This window comes from Brachionichthys hirsutus, chromosome 5 (assembly GCF_040956055.1).
Source record: "Brachionichthys hirsutus isolate HB-005 chromosome 5, CSIRO-AGI_Bhir_v1, whole genome shotgun sequence".
NCBI classification, from domain to species: Eukaryota; Metazoa; Chordata; class Actinopteri; order Lophiiformes; family Brachionichthyidae; genus Brachionichthys; species Brachionichthys hirsutus.
The window spans coordinates 10,543,728-10,563,766 of NC_090901.1; the positions used below are offsets into that span (position 1 = coordinate 10,543,728).

Below are 20,039 nucleotides of genomic sequence, written 5' to 3' on the forward strand. Positions count from 1 at the left end.
TATCAGACTCAAAAAACAACATGTCAGTAGTAAAGCAAACGTGTTAAACTTGAGGGACAGATGCTAACAAAGCCACGTGCAACGTTTAGCTTCGCAAATGAAACTCTTCAATCCAACCGCTTTTAACAGCTCATTGCATTCAGCAAAGAAAAAGGCCGCAGCAATACAGAAACAGCCGGTGACCATCTGAAACATCTTCAGTCGCTGTCGCTCTCTGAGGCCACATCATCATCATCATCGTCGTCTTCTCCGGTGTTCTCTACGAACCATTGACCTGCAGAGCGGTAAACTAATTGGAATAATGTAACGACGTAGCTAGAACAATATCTGTCGTAGCCGGTGCTTAAACTACAACCGCAGTTCTCACCGTTCGGGATTTCGTCCTCTTCCTCGTCCAAGTGGTCCAAGTCATAACTCACAAAAATGTTCTGTGAAAACAAATGCATTTAGTCTGTAGCGTTTCCTCCTAAGGTAGATCTGAAGAACGTTCTACATCCTAAAACACGGATTGTGGAGGTTTCTCCTCTCCTTCCTGCTGATAGCAGAATAAACTCCGGCACCTTGCTCTTGAGGAGTCTTTCCCAGTCTCCTGGGTGTTGTTTGACCAGTTTGAGGACTGGCTCGTTGGACTTCATTTCCCAGCAGCAGCTGTCGGCGGCTATGCAGTGCTGCAGCTGCAGGTCAGCTCTGTAGCTCCGCCCATCCAGTCTGCCACTGAGTGCAATGAGCAGAGACATCAGTCAGCAAACACACAGAACTCTGCTGTGAAGAACCACAGACCAGCCTTCGGAGAACCGTTACACGCCTCGAGGAGAGCCCATCGACGACGCCGTGGCAACAACGTTCTCTCAGTCACTACCCTGCTGAAAGTGGAGTTCTGGCTTTGGCCTGTTGTCGGGTTTATATTAAAGATGCTGCTCAACAGGCCATTTTAGGAACGCGTTTATAGATCAAAGTCCATGTTCTGCATCAGAACGCTTGTTAGCGGGACCGGCTAATGAACACAGACGTGCGCTCTTTTGAATGGATGGAGGATGCACAGTATTACATCACAGATTTGTCACATCATCTGATTGGTTAACCACCGAGGACAATACAGTCTGGTCGTAGCGGAAAAAGATTTTAAATATCAAGTTTGTCTTCATCAGGGTGATTCTGATGAGCCAATCCTGAGGTTCAAGACCAGATCTGAAAATTCTGTACATTTCCATCTAATCTGGACCCAATATTATTACTGGCCAAGGTGGAGAAGAAACAGTTAATCAGAACTGCGATCGCTGCTCAGCCTGTTAGACTGATATGGGTCGACCCGAACAACCCGTGCACCGTTCTCTGGCTGAAACGCGACAGCGAGCGAGGATTGGCTCCTGACGGACCTGTAGACGACCCTGTCAGGGTAGAAGTCGCAGCACTGAGCCGCCGGGTTTCTCAGCTTCACCGTCAGAACCACAGACTCGGACGTCTGATACCAGCGGACCTGAGGGTGGAAACTAGAGCACAGCCAGAATCAACAGGTTAAAGCAGATCCGGTTTGTCTGAACAGAAGGCTTTAGACCTTTAGTCCTCTCCTACCTCTTAGGATTACACGACTCAGAGCTGGAGCTGTTCCGATCTTCTCCTGAACACAAACAGAAACCTAATTTAGTGCGCGTTTACTGATCCCAGGTCTGAATAGCTCGGGTCATTTTCCTGATCTTTGGAACAAGATGGCGCCACCCCGTCTCGGTCTTTTACCTTTGTTGCAGGCATCAACAGAAGCAGCCTGACTGGTCGGATTGGGACCAAGTTCTCCTCCAGCTCTGTCCCTGTGGATCAGTTAAAAAGCTCCCGTTCAGTTCCTCATTTCTTAGTGCGTGACCGTTGATTTCTTTAAATTTGCTGGAGTCCAAATGAAAATTCATTCACGCTTCAAGGATTCACGAAGACGCCTACCTCTTCAACCGACCAACAGAGCGCGGATCCGCTCCGAGGCCGTTTGCCTGTGTAGTAATTAACCGGTCGCCCATCAGTGGCATGTGGGGCTCAGATGCTGGTGTCGATGGTGATGCTGGGACCAGGGGTTGCTTCACTGAGCTGTCTGAATGACTTGGCTCGAGGTGAAGAGCGGTGACCAGGTGACTGAAGGCTTCACCGAGACCATCCGGAGACACCGGGCTGTTAATTACAACAACAACAAAAACAAAGACAGCCCGAGTAAACATTAAATACAATTTTATTTGTTTTATCCCATCACTAGAAAGAATTAGTAGGACCTGAATCACAAAGAACCTTGACAACGTTGTTTTAACAAAGTAACAAAGTACACAATAATGTACTGTATATTACAGTACATTGATACTGCATCTGAAAATTCAAAACGTACAAATACAAAAAACAAAGCATAAACAATTTAGATATTGAATCCTTCAAATATTTTGCTTTGTGTAGAATCGAAATCTTCAGGGTCACCAAGGTCTTCTTCGATCACGCACAGTAGTAGGCCCATCGCAAATCTCACGATAACATGGCCGTGCTTAATTTATATTGCTTTCACCCTTTGTGAAGGGTTCTACATTAGGCTCCATTACCCTCATGCCAAGCCCTTTACAGTGAACTTCTTTTGTACCTCGTCTGTTTTGTCATTTTCACTTTCTTCTAACATCTAATTTTCTTCCCTCAACATACGCAAGTAATTTTTTACACATCATCCGTTTACACTTCTAACATTTGTGCAAGATCAACAATTTTCTTATTTAATATTAGAGTTTTTTTTTCCATGACTGAACTCTTTAAAGTTATTCTAAACTCTTTTTATCCATTTTTTTTCCATGCAGTCGTGATTTCTTACCCAGGGAGGTGGGCGGTGCTCTGGTGCAGCGCCCTCAACAAGCCCAGGTGATCTTGGTTTTTGATTCCCATGCCGGTTTTCAGGATTTCTGACTGAACGTTGTATTCATTGGTCATGGTTTTCATACCTGGCACCTGGCTCAAACACATCTTGGAAAAAAAACAAAACAGATTAAACACATACCAAACCAGTCCAGAATGTTACTTCAGATCCTTCGTTTGTCCAACAGGAACATGCAGACGACTGAAAACCTACCATGGGATCAACGAAAACGGTGTTTCCCAGACTGAAGACCGCTTTGGCTCGGTGTTGTCGACCTCGGATTTTCTTGTTGATCGCTCTGGTGACCTGTGGATCACAAAAGTCTAATCCTGATTGCTTCTTTACAAAGGAGGCCTGCCATGAGAACTAATAAATGTAATCCTCCTATTGTATGATGTTACGACAGGCTCGCCCCGCCCATAAATCACATCAATTACACAATAATTAATCAACTTCATTAGAAACTGAATAACCGTTAACCTGGATGTCTGTCAATGCACCAAAAAAAATTCCGCCACAGCAAATCAACCTTCTCCACTTCACCCTGTCCTTTGCATCGTCCTCCCCAACACCAGCCACTCTCATGTCCTCCCTCACTACGTCCATGTATCTTCTCCTGGGTCGACCTCTAGCCCTGTTCCCTGGCAGTTCCATCCTCAGCATCCTTCTACCGATATAGTCCCCGTGTCTTCTCTGGACATGTCCAAACCATCAACGTCCGTCCTCTCTGACCTCGTCTCCAAAACGTCTAACCTTCACTGTCCCTCTTATTGTCTCATTTCTAATCCCATCCAACCTGGTCACTCCGTCGTAACTCCAAGTTGTCGTTAAACAACTACTTTATTAAGTGAAGACTGCCTGTACTTCAAAAGCTACTTCATGTACCCACATCTGTGGTAGCGCTATTGTCGTGCTGCTCTTGACAAACCTGAGCTACGGGAACTCGGCTGTAAAGAAACAGCGACGCGTTAGTGCAAACCTTGGGGTGCCAATTAATCTCAGCATCAACCGGCTTGACCCCACAGACGATAATCTCCACAGCCTGGGCGGGTAGAGGGATGAACTGGTCTGGAAGCTGGAGGATCTGGTGGGATCGGACTTCCTCTTCCTTGCCCACGTCAACGAAACAAACAAAGACACTGAAGAAGAGCCCCTCTCCTCTTTCTGAGATAGAAAGGACCTTCACCCTGCAGCGGAGAACGACACCGTGTTCTTCAATAATCCAATCCGGAGAGGTTTAGAATTAAACTGACCAGAACAGACTTAAAAACAAACCTGTGGAAGTCCTCGTCCTCCTGCACGGCGTACAGGCCTCCCTCCACCACCTCGTTGGCTCCAGGCTTCTTCTCAGCATAGTAACCCTTCATCTGACATGCCATAGCACGGAAACCCCCGTCGTCCTTCTCGACGATGTGACCGAAGAACACCGACGCCGTCTTAATGTAGAGCGGCACGACCTGGAGCAGCAGACAAAACAGAGCGGACGACTGCAGCGCAGGCAAATCCTCGTCCCGTTCAACAGGCTGGCGATTCACTGCGCCTCTAATAGCGCGCCGATACGATATGTATATACACACACACACACACACACATATATATATATCAAAGATTGAAAACGAGGCAGTGAACTAAAGCAGACACACAAATGCGCTCACTTCAATGACGCCTGAGGCAGGAAGGACAGACTGGTCCAGCTGCAGCGTGACTTTGTGACGGTCAGGACAGACACTTTGGTCTCTGCAAAATAACAAAACAGAAAAACAAAAGCACGATAACGAGATGGCTCGTTGTGTTAGCCATCAAACTCCAGAGAATTCGTCTCAGGATCTATCCGACTGTGTGACCTCAGACAGCTGTTGGCGAACAGATGTGTATGAAAGACCTGCACACTCCGAAGCTCTTCAAGTAGCTGCAGAAAGGCCTGCCGGTCTTCTGGTCCTCGCGGACCATGTGGACTCCCTGAGAGAAGGTCAGCAGCTCAGGCGGAAGTGAGGCGTTGGTTCTCACCAGGTAACGCAGGAGTCCGACAATATGATGAGCGTTCCTGTCAGAAATGAGCAGCACCGACCTGGCGAGACGAGTGCTGCCGTCCGTTTGATCCTGGGAAGGAATGGAAACGAACAAATGACAATCTCCCTCTCCCTCACCTCCATTCTCTCTCCCTTTGATGCTTTATCTTCTTTAGGTAGCTTCAGTTCCAGATCCGTTTTTAATTTAGTTCTAATTTGTGTTGGCTTACTTAGCTCTGATTGTGTGTGTGTGTGTGTGTTTTGTTGTTGTCTCACACATGGCACCTTGTTGGGCGATTAACATTTTGAACATCACTCCCTAGTATTCTCGATAAAACAGGATCCCTCGCCAACAAGACGGATGAACCAAGATTCCACGTTCCGACAAACAACACAGAAAAGTCACAGAATCCAAATTGCTTGAGGTGCAAAACTGTAGGAAAATGGTTTCCCCGACTGGTGAACAAGTGTTCACGAATGGACTATATAACTGTCAATACACTGACCATTTATAAATGAACACATCTTACTTACACGTTTTACTCGCTCAGAGAGGTTTCTGTAGTTCTCCGCCATGCAGAAAAGTCGGCAGCCAAATGCTTTGGGAGACGACGGGAAGCCGTAGTGGACGACGCAGGATGCGTCTCTGATCTCGAAACACTTCAGAGTCTCGCTGGTGATCACTGGAGTAGAGAAGTCAAGAACAACAGCTGGTTGGCGGCCACTGGGCTTTTTACTGGCTAGTCTTATGCGAGTTTACCCAGGATAACATGAGTGCCGACACCAATGTCCTTCCTCCACTGCTGGATGACAACGTCGGACTGGTCCATTAAGCCCTCGTGGATCTTGAGGCAGAATGCCGATTTGTTTCTCACAGCCTGAAGACGAGCGGAGACACAGACGCACTTTCAATCCACTGTCAGAGATCAGTGCAGGGCAATCACATCTAAACTCTATTGTACCGGTAATAGAATACATATAATATTCTATTCACTCATTCATTTTCAGAACCTCTTTACCGGGTCGCGGGTCGTGCTGGAGCCTATCCCAGCAGTCAAACTGTGCATCGTGCTGCTCTGACGTACTCACTCACAACTCTGCATTACGCTCATCATAACAGCGATTCCTTGTTAATAGACACAGACTTTAAAATATGGGAAAGGCCGTCCCAACTCCGAGTGGTCGTTCTACAAGTACGGCGTTACGTGAGGACCGCCTCGTATTACCGATCAGAGACACTGGACCTCAAATCATTTACAGTTTAGGTTCCAGTTCGATCAAACAAGGGACTGTGTGGTTTCACCTTAAAAACATCTTCAACTTCCGGAGCAGAGTTGGTCACAATCAGCGTCTTCTGTCCGACGTCGGGATTGAAGTCCAGAGCCGACAGTAGGACTGAAATCCGACTGGCCTCTAGAGTCATGAGGATGATCTGTGGGATAATAACAGCTGATGAAGAGGCAGCATCTCCTCTCAGAGCACTCTGGGTTAAAAACATCTGAAGTCTGAAGCACTAGAAACTAGAGACGGGCGGATGAAGCCTTGCGAAGCTTTTGAGGCTTCTTCCCGATTGTGCCGGAAAAAAGATTTGAAGCTTCAAAGCCTGAAATAAAGACCCTCCCCAGTGACATAGAGGTCAGCTGCTCTCATAGGCGCCTTGAACTTACATGATTGATTCCCGTTCCAACACAAAGGCAATAAAGTCAGTGCTAAGCAGCTGTATCTTCATTCTGAGAATCCTTGTCAGCACATTAGAGGGTTACATTTTGAACTGTTTGTCCCGTTACTAATTATTTGAAACATAATTTAGAGCGATATGAAACTATTTCAACTTCAGTGTTTTGGAGGTATGACCGAAGTTTTGAGAGAAGCTATGCATTTCAGTGGAAACCACATTTGGTGGTAATAATCACAAGGACATCCCTGGATCTGGATCATGTAGCTTTTCCTATTTTCATATCGGAGAAAATTCAACACGAGAAGTAAGTTTGTGGGAATGCATGAATCACCACCTAAATGTAAAATTATATTGAAATAGTCAAGATAATACGGAAATAACTGAGCTAATATTCACAATATTGTCAGAAACAACTTATAAAGTCGAACAGTTCTTGGTTATAACATTTGTTCATTTTCTATAACCATTTAATCCTCGCATGGTGACGTATACATTGAAGCAGGCTTCAAAGCTTCAGTGTCAAATGTCCCATCTCTACAGGAAAACAATGTCTCCTAGACATAGCGAGACACCAGCGGTGGACACACACCCTTACCATGCAGGCTGTTAGTATTTCAGTACCAGCAGTTATTCATGTCTGGTGACGCTGCTCCGGGGCAGTTGTTCTGATTCTGAAACTCTCATTTTTATTGTAACAGGAAACATGCTACATTTAATGAAGACAGATTGACACTGACCTGCTGGACGTCAGCATAGAGTGCAGCTTCCTCAGGGACAGTCACGACAATGCAGGGATATGACATGTGATTGGCCAGCAGACCTTCCATGTGACTTGTCCATTTCTTTGCCACAGCAACAATTTGCTGGGGACAGGAAGCGTTCTCCTCGCTGGAGCTCACCCTCTGAAAGTGCTGCAGGATAGTCGCCATCTGACACCGTCCATTTGGGGACACACAAAGAACATTTTAAAAGAACATTAATGAACAACAATCCTCAACCCGAGACATTCTTCTACATTTTCCACAGGTGTCGAAACTGGTCCCGAACGGTGGAAACGAAGAATCCGAGTCCATCTTCACGCTATGATTGGGTTTTGAACTTGTTTAATTTAAATAATGACGTCGCTAATACCGAGAACAAAACCACACATTCAAAGCCAACGACAGCATGTCTGCAGCTGGTGCCGCGTGGACATCCTTTTAGTATTTAACTGGCCGTTGCTGGGGTATCTGATTATGGATTCGGTAATGTTGTCTTGGCCAAAACTAAACACCTGTAAACAGTCTGCTAGCTGCGTGTCAGACAGCACCGAGCAACCGAAGCTACGGCGTGCGAGCGAGGTTCACCTGGTCTGGAGCCAGAGTAAAGAGCTCGTCGGCTTGGTCCAGCGCCAGGTGGTACAGACGCAGGAACAGGAAGCAGTGGCAGGACAGGAGACGGACTAAACTGAAGGGCGTGGTCAGCAGCAGCAGGCCTGATTTAGAAAAATACAAACGATCGGTTGTCGCGTCTGGTGAGCTCACAGGTGTGCAATCACAAGCCCGCTGAGGTTGTTCCTCCCTCACACTTTCTTGGGATCCTGGTGGCCTTCGCCTCGTCTTCGCCGACACCTAGCAGCACAATGGCTGGCTGGAGGCTTGAGATGACCTTCAGATCTTCCAGAAGGTCGTAGACCAGCTGGAGCCTCTCCCAGCCCGGACACAGCAGCACCGCGATGGGCTGGACACAGAGCAGGTCAACAGAACCTTATAACGGAGCACTGATGGGACATCAGAAGCGAAGAGGAGGCAGGGGTTTGCTCACCCCTGTGTTGGGGGTGACGGAGGTGAAGATGGAGTTGAGCAACATGTGGGTGAGCAGCGGGAGGAGGTAGCCGAGGGGCTGTTCAGCGTGGTGGGAGATGACGAGAGCATTGCAACCTCGAGCCACAGCTCGCCAGCTGTGACGGTCGGCTGGAGACAGAGCCGTGAGCTTCTTCCTCTGCAATATCTGGACACAAAGCACCAAGAAGAACTCCTGACTGGAGCGGAACCCGTCCAGCCTCGCCGCAACCTCCGCAGTAAAGCAGCAGCTTTAGAGATTAATGCGGAGACACTGACCCTGGAAGCGAACGGGACTGCAGTAGTTTTTGGGAGAATAATTGGATGCTAAAATATATTCTAGATTTGCCGTTATTACACGAACCTCCACAACATTCTCGGAAAGTTTATTAATCGTCCAAAAGACGTGTGATTTATCCATACAGCTTCCGTCTCAGTTTCTCAACAATGACACATGGACAAACGACCAATCATCATTTCACACCTATTAAAATTGTGCTCGTCTAAAAATGATCTGATGTTTTACCAAGCGGAACTGATCGGTGATCGGGGCGTCGTCCAGGCCGGTGCAAGCCCCTATCGGGTCGGCGGAGTGCACGAGAACGGGATCACTGGGAACAACCTGAAGACAATCACGAGGCTGGAGAACCAGAAAGTATACAATGAATATCTTAATGGATGTCCGACAAATGCGACTGAATTCTGGCTTCACAAGACACTCAGCAGACGGTGGCTCACGGTGACGCTCAAGTGTCTCTGATGCTTATTTTCACAGCCAGCTTCCACATCATTTGAGTTCCAGATGTATGTAAAGTACCTCATGTTGTTGTTGTTGTTGTTGGACATGAGCTAACTGTTGGTGTGAAAATAGCAGTTTAGCTCTGGAGAAGCAGAGCGGATGTCATGTGACCTAGATGTGGACCGCCTTTAGTTTAGAAAGGACGTACCGGATCGTCCGTGTTCAGCGACTCCGGGTTCAGCCACGACAGCAGGCTGCAGGAGACACAACAGACGACCTCACCATTCAGGAGTTCCACGTCTCTTCGGACGCAAACTACTCCTGCCTCGAGAACACTCTAGTCACGTTGGCAGCTTGACTTGATTTGCTGCTCTCTCAGGTGTAGCTCGCCCGTCCAGCCGCCGTTAACAGCAACCGATGAGCAGCTCACCGTGCACAGTACAGGTCCTCCTCGTTGCTCCTCTTCTTCTCAACCGCGGCTGGGCTGAGGTGACAAACGATCCACATGACACGTCCAGCAGACACGAGATGAACAAACCTCCTTCCGCTTCTTACATGGGTTTAAAGTGGGAGCTTGACGGAAGCAGCGCAAAGTTTAGTTCCATCCTTCATTTTATTTGAATTACTTTTAGTGTGAAACAAATGTTTTCACTCGTCTGAAACATTAAAGCATCAAATTCAAAAATAGGCACAACATTTAAACGTATTTTCAATACTTGATATCGTGGCTATGTTCTATGCAATTAAATATAGGGTTCCAATATTTTATGTCATTAAAGTTCTGTTTGTAGCTCTGTTCTACACTCCTCTGTATGTCTGGTCTGATCATAAATGAAAATAAATGAAAAGCCTGCCCTTCTTGGTTTAGTGCGGGCTATGAATGGTGGTAGCTACCCTTCCTGTCCTGTGACGAAGGCTGGAGGCATCTCTTCGGTTCCACAGTCCTGTAGCTCTTCAAGCTGACTCACCTGGGAACAAAGAAAACATTACACCTGCAGCGGTGTTGAACTGGGCCCCCACAGCGCCACGCTCATCAGGTCGCGCAGGAACCCTCGCCCTGCTAGTGGACGCCGGCGGACCAACTGCAGTGCTGTGGACCCCGTCTGCGACACCCAATTATAAAAACTGATCGTCCATCAGGATTTACTGAGCATCGTCTACTCTACAGGAACAGCAGTTCCTCTCAGGTACCAGGAACCTTTCCAAAGCCTAACGCTCGTCTCCCAACGAGCGTTAGGCTCTTGATTCATGGAGGACTAAACTCCACAGGCGATGCTACGGCAAACTCACACCAAGAGCGTCCTGCTGAAAGCTGCTGCTGTCAGGATTCAAAAACCTCAGGAAGCTGTGGAATACAGCAGCAACTCTGTTAGCGTTGAAGGTGTGTGCCGTCAGTGATTTTAAAAAAATCGGAATCGGCAGGTCCGGCTTTTTAAAGATCGGTGAGAACATTGCAAACAGTGCAGCGCTGCTTTAGTGATGAATGCATACGCCGACCTGATGTGTGCTCACCTGTCTGCAGAGACACAGTCAGAGCCCATCTTTGTTTGGCCGTCTGCATGCAATATCTCCTCTCCGTCCCCTGGCCCATCACGACGTTGGCGCTAAAGCAGCACAGAAAGCAAACGTCAACGCATGTCCAGCTTCCATGTCAAAATCAGTCACAGCCGCTCACCTGAGGCGCAGAGGGAGCCGGCAGCCAACCAGCAGCCGGGAGACCTTCGACACATTGAAGTTTAAAAAGGTGGGTCGGCGTGAAAGGAAAACACCACAGATGGGATTATGAGCTAGGGAGACTTCAAAGTGGATGATGTGTTTCAAACAGGAGGCGGAGCCCAGAGAAAGCTAGTCATTAGTCAAGGCAGTGAAATCATCACATACGTTTAACGTAGCCTTACTCTGGAGTCAAATGTCCAGTCTCATCACGAGTATCGATTTATAAATCCAAAGACACCGCAGCCACGATGGTGCTTAGCACCGCTAATGTGATGAGAAAGACCAGAGTTTACCAGGAGGACATGTCTGAGACAACATCCTGTTCAAGGTCGAGCAGAGATTCAACACGCCGGCGGGCATCATGTACGGAAACCGGTCCAGCTCTTCCGGCACTCCAGTGTACACGGCAAACTTTTTGGCTACCAGATCGTCGTTGACACAGATCTGAAGAAGCACACAGACGGAACCGTGGCGTCACAGATCCATCACCGACCGGGCCATGGGAGTCAAAGCTCACCTTAATATTGCCAAAGGTGACGTAGAGATGGATGGACGTGGAGTCTGACTCAGACTCGAACAAAACGGCCTCAGCCTGAGTGGACACTGAAGGAAGGAAACAGACAAAATCTTCACACAAGACACAGAGTCATCATTAGACTATGTTCAGCCTGCAAGTCCAGACAACACTCGGTAACTTGTTAAAATCTGGATATCCACAAGAAATGATCGCAGAGGTTGGAACTTGGACCTACAAGAAAATTATGTTTCAAATTTGATCCATATCTAAGAAAAATTGTGAAATTGTGTCAGTCAAGTTTTGATGCGAAAGTCCAGTCCACTTCCAACAGTGGCTGCGTTTACATGGACCCAATTTATTTCATCCAATCAGAGTTCGGATTAAATTTATGATAGGATGCACGGTGTTCATGGACCCTAAAAATATTGATCTGATTAGGACTGATCACACTTTCAATCGGAATAAATTATTTTGACATGTGCAATTTATACCAAATATACCGGAAATAGTAGAAGAAGCCGCCGTAGTGACTTCCGTTGTAAACAAAACATGGCTCCGCCCTTTTCTGCTTGAAACGTCAGCGTTATTTCGCGCCTTTCCCCCGTTTGCGCTTTTAGTTTCCTCCTTTAATCTCCGGTAACACGTTTGTCTCAGATATTGACCGGTTCTGCCTTTCTCTCTCGCGCTGCTTCAACTAGCTTCCGGGAATAGCAGCAGCGCGTTTAGGTGATGTCACAGGCCCGGGTACACGCTACCACTAAAGCCAGCAGATAAATTTTGGTGAATGGTGGACATCAGATGGAACGTCCAGTGCAAGGAGGTGTAGTAAACATTGGTCACCGTGTAGCAGGCGGTGCAGGTAGAGCGTAGCGGAGCTGTCCCACTCAGAAGTTGGACTGCAAAGACCCACAACAGCGTCAGTAAATTCATGTCACGGGGAGTACGGGCCAACTTCGCTCCAACTACCGTGCCCATAACTCACATGAGCGCCACGTTGTCCTCTGGGATAAAAACTTTCAAGGTCGTCGGCCTGATTCCCGCGAGGTTGAACCTCCTCATCCAGAACGGCAGCTGGAGGAAATTCGCCCGAGCGACTCTGATACTGACGTGAGACACGCAAAAACACACAGTCAGAAGTCTCCCAGACCAACGTGGACAACAAGCACTGGTTCAGCACCGGTCTTACTTGTCCAACGAGACAACTAATCGTTCCCCGTGGTCCCCCAGGAGACAGTGGGCCCGATAGGACGCCGTGTCCTTGATAATCAACTCCACCATGGCCCGACACCAAGACTTCTTCCTTGACCAGTACACCACATACAACTGAGGGGAGAAGAGAGGAACACACAACAGCCGATCAATCGATCAGTCAGACCTTCCCCGTGAAGCGCTTCTCATTAAATCATTATCAACCACGTGAACGGGACGAAGCTCTGTGCGTCAGGAGACTGGGAGCGAGTATAAAACCTACCTCTCCTTCCTCCAACGACGCAGGCTTCAGCGTCTCATCCTGGGTGATGTGGTAAAAGCGGTTGATCTGAGCCAGCAGACTGTCGTACTGTTCTGTGGTCTCCTGAACCCGACCCCAGATGCTGGAGGGGTTCTCCACCTGCAGAGACCGGGAGACACCCGAACCGGGTCCGCCTTCACACTTCATACATTTCTATAAACAGCGTTCTAGAATAAACCATCAGCGAGGACTTCCGTTTTGACGATGCAGGGGAAGTTCGTGCTCAGACTCATTTATAGCCTCTCTGAATGAAGAGAACTTAAAATAAAACATTATAGGAGAAAGAGAACATTAACTACAGGCCACAAAAACTAAATGTAGACATGCCAAAATGTAAAGATAAGAGCAGCGCAACAGCGAAAGCTAACGATGCTAAGGAACAAGTGGGTAACACGAAAAGGAGGGGGCGACTGCACCGGCGTCACCTCAGATCTGAACTGAAGTCCGATCTGATCACACATCTGCACCAGGAAGCATCAGTCCTCAAAAATGGAGGAAATGGAGAGCGTTTAAGGAGCCTGAAGCGGAACAACGCCACAACGTGAACCTCTCTGTTAACCACTTGGAAATAATAGGGTAAGGCTTCCCCCTCATGTCCTTCTGTTGTTGTCGTTACTATTTCTATATTTTAAATAAGGAGAAAACAACTTATCAAAAATAGTGTGTTAAAAGCTATCATGTACTAGAACAAGAAGTGGTTTGCGTGCGTAACATCCATCCATCCATCCATCCATGCATCCATCCATGCATCCATCCATCCATGCATCCATCCATGCATCCATCCATGCATCCATCCATCCATCGCCGCATCTCCAACGCATTGCAGGGGCCACAGAGACAGACAGCCAGTCACACACACTCTCATACACTACGGACACGTTGAAATAATCACGTCACCTAAACTGCATTACTTTGGAGTAAACTGGAGGAAAGCCACGCAGACATGGAAAACATACGAACTCCGCCCAGATAGGATTCTCACCCCGTACATTCTTGCCGTGAGACAACAGCACTAACCGCTACACCACTGTGTCTAACAACAGTGTGTAAATGAATTAGTGAGGGCGTGATAGAAACAGAACAGAAACCACAGAAATATAAATTTAAAAAAAAGCCTATTGACGAGTATCTGCTTAATGTATGAACGATGCAACAAGTCTGGTACTTTCATTTTCAGTGTTGGTGGTGAAACTTTTGGGAACCTCTGACCTTGATGACGTCATAAACTCGAACAAGCCAGTACTAATCCGAATCAAGGCCGTAATCTAAATCTGGTTTACAATCATACGCCACATTTTCTGTAAATGGTTCCTCCCGAATTAGCTAATTGAGTCAAAAAGCCCGCCAATATGTTGAGTCCGCCACGCGAAACCTTAACGACAGACAAGATATATGAGGGGTTCTTTTTGTTTGTTTTTTTAAACACGCAAAATCTACATGAAGCTTAAATAAACAAATCCGAAACGGTTTAATCCGTCTTCATGAACAACCTTGGCAGCTATCTTTAGCGTTAGCAAGCAACATAGCTAGCTCTCTTACCTTTACAATCGATATGTTCATCATCGTTAATTAACACCGGACCCGTTCCTGACACACGCACAGCAGACTGGACCGGTGAGCCGCACCGGTGAGCTCACGTTAACGAACCGACCGGAAGACGCCGCGCGTTCCTTCGCTGATTTGGCGCGGTGAGCGCATCGACGTCAAGTCTATTTACTTCAGTCAATCAAACTTTATTTATACTCAACTCAAATCAACTTTATTTATAACGCACTTTAAAACAACCGTAGCTGACACAGGGCGCTGTACGTGCCATGCGTACGTTAAAACATAAATAAGTGGAACATTTGAATAATAAATAAAAACAGGAAACATAAATATAGAATAAACAAAGCAACTTTTCTTTACAACGAAGAACGTAAACTACTAAGTAAAACGCAATATACAGCAAACTGTGAATATAAATTAGAAATAACGCGACAAAATGATATTTAGAAAATCAGATTCAATAGCTTTTGTTTTTTTTACCTTGAGCTGGTTTGAACATGTGACTGAAGACGGAAATTGTGGTTTGCTTATTCTTGCAGTGTTAGTTTTTTGTTGCTGTTCAGTGAACACTGAATGTACATTTTACTGTGCACCCATTTTTTGTGGTTTGGTTTAAGTACTTAAAAACCAATCCCTGCTATTTCTGAGACTAAACGACTAATTTTGAGAATAATCATCAGATTAATGAATCTTGAAGATAAGGATCATCATCATCATCATCATCCGGTGATGACGTCACTTGCCGGATGTTTACATCCGTCAGACTCAATTCAGCATCAAGTTTTGGTCTTTGGTCATTGAATTGATCCAAAACAGTTGAAAAGAATGCCACATATGGTTCCTTTAATTTGAACACAACATCACCTGTTTCTGATAAAAACTTGAGAGAACTTAAACTTCTGGCATGAAATAAATACGGATAAATAATCAATCAGCCACGTGCCACCCACAGAAGAGCATTCTGCGTCCAGAAGTATATAAAACAGTAAAAAAATAAGCCAGTACAGGTTTCTTTTTTTTAGCGTTTGTTCTGCTCACTCAGACATTCACTACAGCAAGTTCTGGTTGTGCGCTACAGGCGCTCTGGAGGTGTGTCTGGTGTGTGATGGTCACTGTTCGCCTCCGCAGCCCTCGTCAACTTCAGCTGCTTCTCAACTACCGGTACATGCCGTTTCTTGTTCCCCTCTTCCTCTTCAGGGACACTAATCCTCCCATCCCTCTTCCTCTTGCAGACCAGACCAGAGTCTTCCTCTCCAATACGACCCTCCGGTATCCCCAGAACCCGCAAACAGACAACGGCTGCTGCTTGTTGTGCAAATTTCTTTGACTTCTCCCTAAAACAATGAAACAGAAAGAGGGCACACTAGTGGAAAGGTCACGACATCGTCCCTGCGCCTCGCGACAGCAACAGATCTACATTAGATCTAAAGCAATAGAGCCAGATAATAAACAGACTAAACTAGAATAAACTTAGATTGTGATTCGGTCACATTTAGCTCCGGGCTAGCGACAGGTCAATTCAGGGCTAGATCTTTTATAACAGATCCAGGTCAAATAGAAGTCAAATCCAGGTTAGATTTAGGTTATATGAGATCTATTCAGAATGCGGTGAATGCATCATCTCAGTGTGTGTGTGCTGACCACAGCGATGATCTGTATTTCCTCTCAGCTACAGTCACAATGGACTGAAAGGCACGATCCTGAGAGCGCTCCACCTGAGAAAACAAGTCAATAAAAACCTGTCACACACACACGTCAACAGTTCAGGTAGCAATAGACCTCCATTCTCAATGGTGGGCTTCAGCAACTGCCAGACCAACCCCTGTGTCAATAAGCATTTATTTAGGAATGCTTCAATTCTACATTGAACTTTCGGGATATGAATGATCATGAACTCATCATTAATGAGTCTAATGGTGACAACAAGATCACTGTTTTGACATTTACTGCAGCACTAGAGCTTGGTGTCTCAGTAGAGACAATAAAAAGGTTAAAAAGATCAATTGTCCTGACAGGATGAGGTCTGTCCGGAATACAGCAGCGTAGGATGGAGGGTCTGGATGCCTGACAGCACCAGCCAGAAGAAAGATGACCCCCCCCACAGTTCAATGATCCCCCCCACCCGGCAAAAGACCCACTACACACTTGTGCCACCATTATTCCCAGCAGCAGCTGCCAGTAAAACCAGTCGGATTCAGAACAACAGATGTTTATACGACAGGTTTCGGTAACTCTTACCGTCTCGTAGAACGGCTGATCTAGTTTCTGCTTGCGACTCCACTCCAGCAGGAACATCTTTGGAGTGATGTGAGGCGGGTACTCCCTCCTAGAAACAAACAAACAAAGCACATTGCATGAAGAACAGCGGAAACCACAGGAGAACAACCAGAGAGCCGTTTCACCGGCGCAGATGTAATTACCGACAGGTATCAGGTGAGATTAGCGCAGGAACTGCACCTTGGAGCTGCACCCAGGGGTTGCCAGCTGGCACTGATCATTGATTGGTCGAAAAGCTTTTTTTGCGTACGTTTTTGGCATAACTAAAAGAATAATAGCTCACGATTAATGCACCACTAACATTGTAAATGGTAGCTGGTTGCAGAACGACACACCACAAAACGCGTGCACCATCATCAGACTGACCGCTCAAACTTGACAGCCATGGTGGTGACGTCTCCATCGATCACCGGTTGGTCTGACTGGACGCTGCCCTGCAGGGCATCGCCTCTGGCATGCAGCTGTTCCTGGGTCTGCCGGTAGAAGTCCTGTAGGCCGTACACTTCACTGCGACACAAGACCAGATCACTGGAAACCAGACTGCAGTAAACATCGGAGTCCTCTCCGCTACAGAGGAGACCCGTACCTGATCTCAGCAAGGGTTTGCGCTTCCTGCAACTTCTTCCCCAGGGGTGACTCCACCTTGTCTCTCAGCATTTGACACAGACAGTATTTGGTGTTGAAGGGATTGTTGTCATATCGGATCGCCTGTAAAAACAAACAAACAAACGAATCCAATCAAACAACAGACATTTAAAAAGGTGCGACGACCCTGCAGACACTCACATATCTGAGGTAATCCTCCATCACCGTCTCCACAGGGAGGAGGGGCTGTTTGCTGCTGAATACCGATGCGTTCCACATGGCGGCACGGGCCAACATGACAGACGAGGCACCCGTCTGCTTCTGGAACGCCTCGACGTCGGCGTGCGTCTTCACCAGTTCAAGAGAACCGCCGCTGAAGGATGAGTGGACACCAACGGGGTTTAAACAACAAACGAGTTTCCAGGCCTCTGCTAGCAGAAACTAATGATCAGATCATGGAGCTGCACCCTGAATGAGGTCCACCTCGAAATCTAAAATCACCTTTCTACAACAGGTACAGTGAAACTCTGGTGCATTGTGTTAGCCAGCAGCAACAGAAGAAAACAAAACCTCCTCGACAGATAAAAAGAGGAAAAATCGGCCTCATCATTTTCTCTCTCAGTTTAAAAACTTTTCCCCATGGAGGTTCTGGAGGCTTACTTGGCGATGACGGGTATGGAAACGGCGCTCGCGACGGCCTGAATGTAATCGCAGTGGACCGGGTGTCTGGGTCGCTCCTCCTTCAACCTGAACGACATGGAAACATGATCACGAAAGAAGCTGCCAGCCAATCAGGTGAAACAGCGTCAAAAAAAGCAACTCGAGAGCAAAGATTACCGGTACATCAAACAAGATGGAGAATAGGGAAACATACGCCTACATGAAACCTATGAGTCCCATTCATGTTTACCTGCCATGAACGGCGACAGCGGCGACGCCCGTCTTTTCTATCCTCTGGACCAGAAGGACTGTGTCCTCCTGCTGAAACCAGGAAACAGCACAAAACCAGTTACAGGCGTTACCCGTCAGATTAGCGTCATGCTACATAAATCAGGCTTCTCTCCTGTTCAACGTGCAACAACAGCAACAAAATCATCACGTTCAATGTACCCTATTTAATTACTTTCCCGAAATAGATTATAAAGTGATTTTTCACATCTTACCGAAGGCAAGATTCGGATTTTACACGTTACCGGTATGGAAACGCCTCCGACCAGCTTCTTGAGGATCTAAAAAAGTGAAAGTAATTTCTGTTAAAGTTGACTCAACCTGCTGAACGCTCAGAAGCCATCAAACGCCACGCTGCCCTCGCCCTGTACTCACCGCTTCAATCTTGTCTGGATCAGACAGAAGAGCAGCTCCCATCCCGCCCTGCACGTGTCAAAGGTCGGCCAGAGGTCATTGACAGTGCAAACCGGGTCCAGTTGGTCACAGATCAGTTAAAGGTCAGCCAGGAGGCACTCAGAAAAATCACTGGAAGTCAACTGACCTTAGTGGAGTATTCTTTAGGACAGCCCATATTCACATCAACAGCAGCCACATCCTTCTCCCTACAAGTTCAACAATGCATCATGGAAAAACAAAAATGGCTTCAGCTTAATCAACGCATTTTTAAAGCAGTTTCACTCAAGTTTCAGCCTCATTTTAAAGTTTCAGAAAGTTGTTCAGATTCTGAGATTACAGGCTCCCATTTATTTATTCAGTGCGTAAAGAATAAAGCTGAGGGACTCACACAAGCCGGGCCACAGCGAGCGCCCTGTCTGGATCAGCGGTTCCCTGAAACAGAAGAGAACAGCTCCGAGTGTGACTCAGCAGGACGGGAAACGCTCCGGGTCTGGTTCACCGTCTCACCATCTGGAAGATAACGCTGTCCTTCTCCCTGTCACAGGTCCTGAACATCACCCGATTATCTGGAGCCACGAAGTCCACCGTCTGCAGCACCTCTGACCCAAGAACAGCCACAATGTCCCGAGTCAGCCTGGATCATCATCTCTCTACCGGCCTCGACACGAAGGACTCGCTTACCGTTCACCACCCGCTCACACCGTGCCATCTTGATGTCGATCAGCTCCTGAGGAAGACGGCACAGTTCAGCACCGATTTAAACCAAAGTATCTCCCCCCCCCCCCCCCCCCCGTTATAGTCAGGTCTATTGATAAAATATGATTTTGATCAGCTGTTATTGTCCAAATAGCACTGACTGCAGCCTCTAATAATCCAACCTACTCATCGTCATCGTCATCATCATCATCATCGGATCAGGCCCCAACTCCAAGACATTCACCACTCCTGATCCAAGAGGCCCAGAAAGGAGACTCCAGCAGCTCAAACCCGTCTAGATCAGACCCCGAGGTTTTGGGATGCTGCTCTGCCTGGATATGCGTGTTTGCAGAAGGATAAACCGGGAATATTCCTGAACTGGAGGCCTTTTTGTTATTTAGGAATGCTGCCAGAAACTGGTGTATGGATCTGCACCAGGTTTACAGCAGGTCATAGGTCATCAATGGTTAAACCATTAGAGACTGCAGTCAGTAAAACACTTTAATATCTGCTGTATCAACCTGTTTATCACTGCTTAATAACAGCGGATGAAACTTATTCATTGGGGGATGTGCTTTGCTTCCAGCTCCGTGAGCCCCCTCCATCCTCACCTCACAGTAGACCACATCAGCGCCGTAGTCCAAGGCCAGCAGCCTCATGGGCAGAGTCCCCACCCGGACCATCGGAGCCAGGGCGGTGATGTTTCTGAAGCTCAGCCTGCTCCCGGCCAT

The 20,039-nt window shown here is 47.1% G+C and overlaps 2 protein-coding genes across 2 annotated transcripts; both read right to left on the reverse strand.

Annotated features, from left to right (window-relative positions):
- Positions 1–166: 166 nt before the first annotated feature.
- On the reverse strand, positions 167–14,421 carry tdrd12 (tudor domain containing 12). Its single transcript, XM_068738927.1, has 29 exons — positions 14,398–14,421; positions 12,820–12,957; positions 12,535–12,671; positions 12,331–12,450; positions 12,189–12,244; positions 11,349–11,434; positions 11,199–11,275; positions 9,546–9,599; positions 9,324–9,369; positions 8,903–8,998; positions 8,360–8,545; positions 8,122–8,275; positions 7,903–8,030; positions 7,294–7,485; positions 6,182–6,310; positions 5,639–5,756; positions 5,413–5,561; positions 4,752–4,969; positions 4,525–4,606; positions 4,145–4,326; positions 3,849–4,056; positions 3,083–3,175; positions 2,828–2,976; positions 1,735–1,805; positions 1,573–1,618; positions 1,377–1,490; positions 561–714; positions 368–428; positions 167–274 (listed from the first exon to the last, which is right to left on the reverse strand). The coding sequence occupies exons 1-29, from the start codon at positions 14,419–14,421 to the stop codon at positions 198–200; spliced, it is 3,345 nt and encodes a 1,114-aa protein (XP_068595028.1). The 3' UTR covers positions 167–197.
- Positions 14,422–15,175: 754 nt separating this feature from the next.
- dus2 (dihydrouridine synthase 2) lies at positions 15,176–20,039 on the reverse strand. Its single transcript, XM_068739561.1, has 15 exons — positions 19,920–20,039; positions 19,294–19,339; positions 19,120–19,211; positions 19,001–19,044; positions 18,758–18,818; positions 18,592–18,639; positions 18,432–18,497; positions 18,179–18,249; positions 17,929–18,015; positions 17,470–17,641; positions 17,270–17,391; positions 17,050–17,190; positions 16,645–16,732; positions 16,048–16,121; positions 15,176–15,740 (listed from the first exon to the last, which is right to left on the reverse strand). Exons 1-15 carry the CDS (start codon positions 20,037–20,039, stop codon positions 15,479–15,481), a joined length of 1,494 nt encoding a protein of 497 aa, XP_068595662.1. The 3' UTR covers positions 15,176–15,478.

Coding starts and splice junctions, on each gene's coding strand:
- tdrd12 (XM_068738927.1), bottom strand. CDS start 14,421: ATGATGAACATATCGATTGTAAAG. Junction 12,245..12,330: donor GAGGACAACGTGGCGCTCAT/GTGAGTTATGGG, acceptor GGGTCTTTGCAG/TCCAACTTCTGAGTGGGACA. Junction 5,757..6,181: donor AAGTTGAAGATGTTTTTAAG/GTGAAACCACAC, acceptor GCTCGTCTTCAG/GCTGTGAGAAACAAATCGGC.
- dus2 (XM_068739561.1), bottom strand. CDS start 20,039: ATGGCCGGGAGCAGGCTGAGCTTCAGAAACATCACCGCCCTGGCTCCG. Junction 18,819..19,000: donor CTCGCTGTGGCCCGGCTTGT/GTGAGTCCCTCA, acceptor TTGAACTTGTAG/GGAGAAGGATGTGGCTGCTG. Junction 17,392..17,469: donor TGGAGGATTACCTCAGATAT/GTGAGTGTCTGC, acceptor TTGTTTTTACAG/GCGATCCGATATGACAACAA.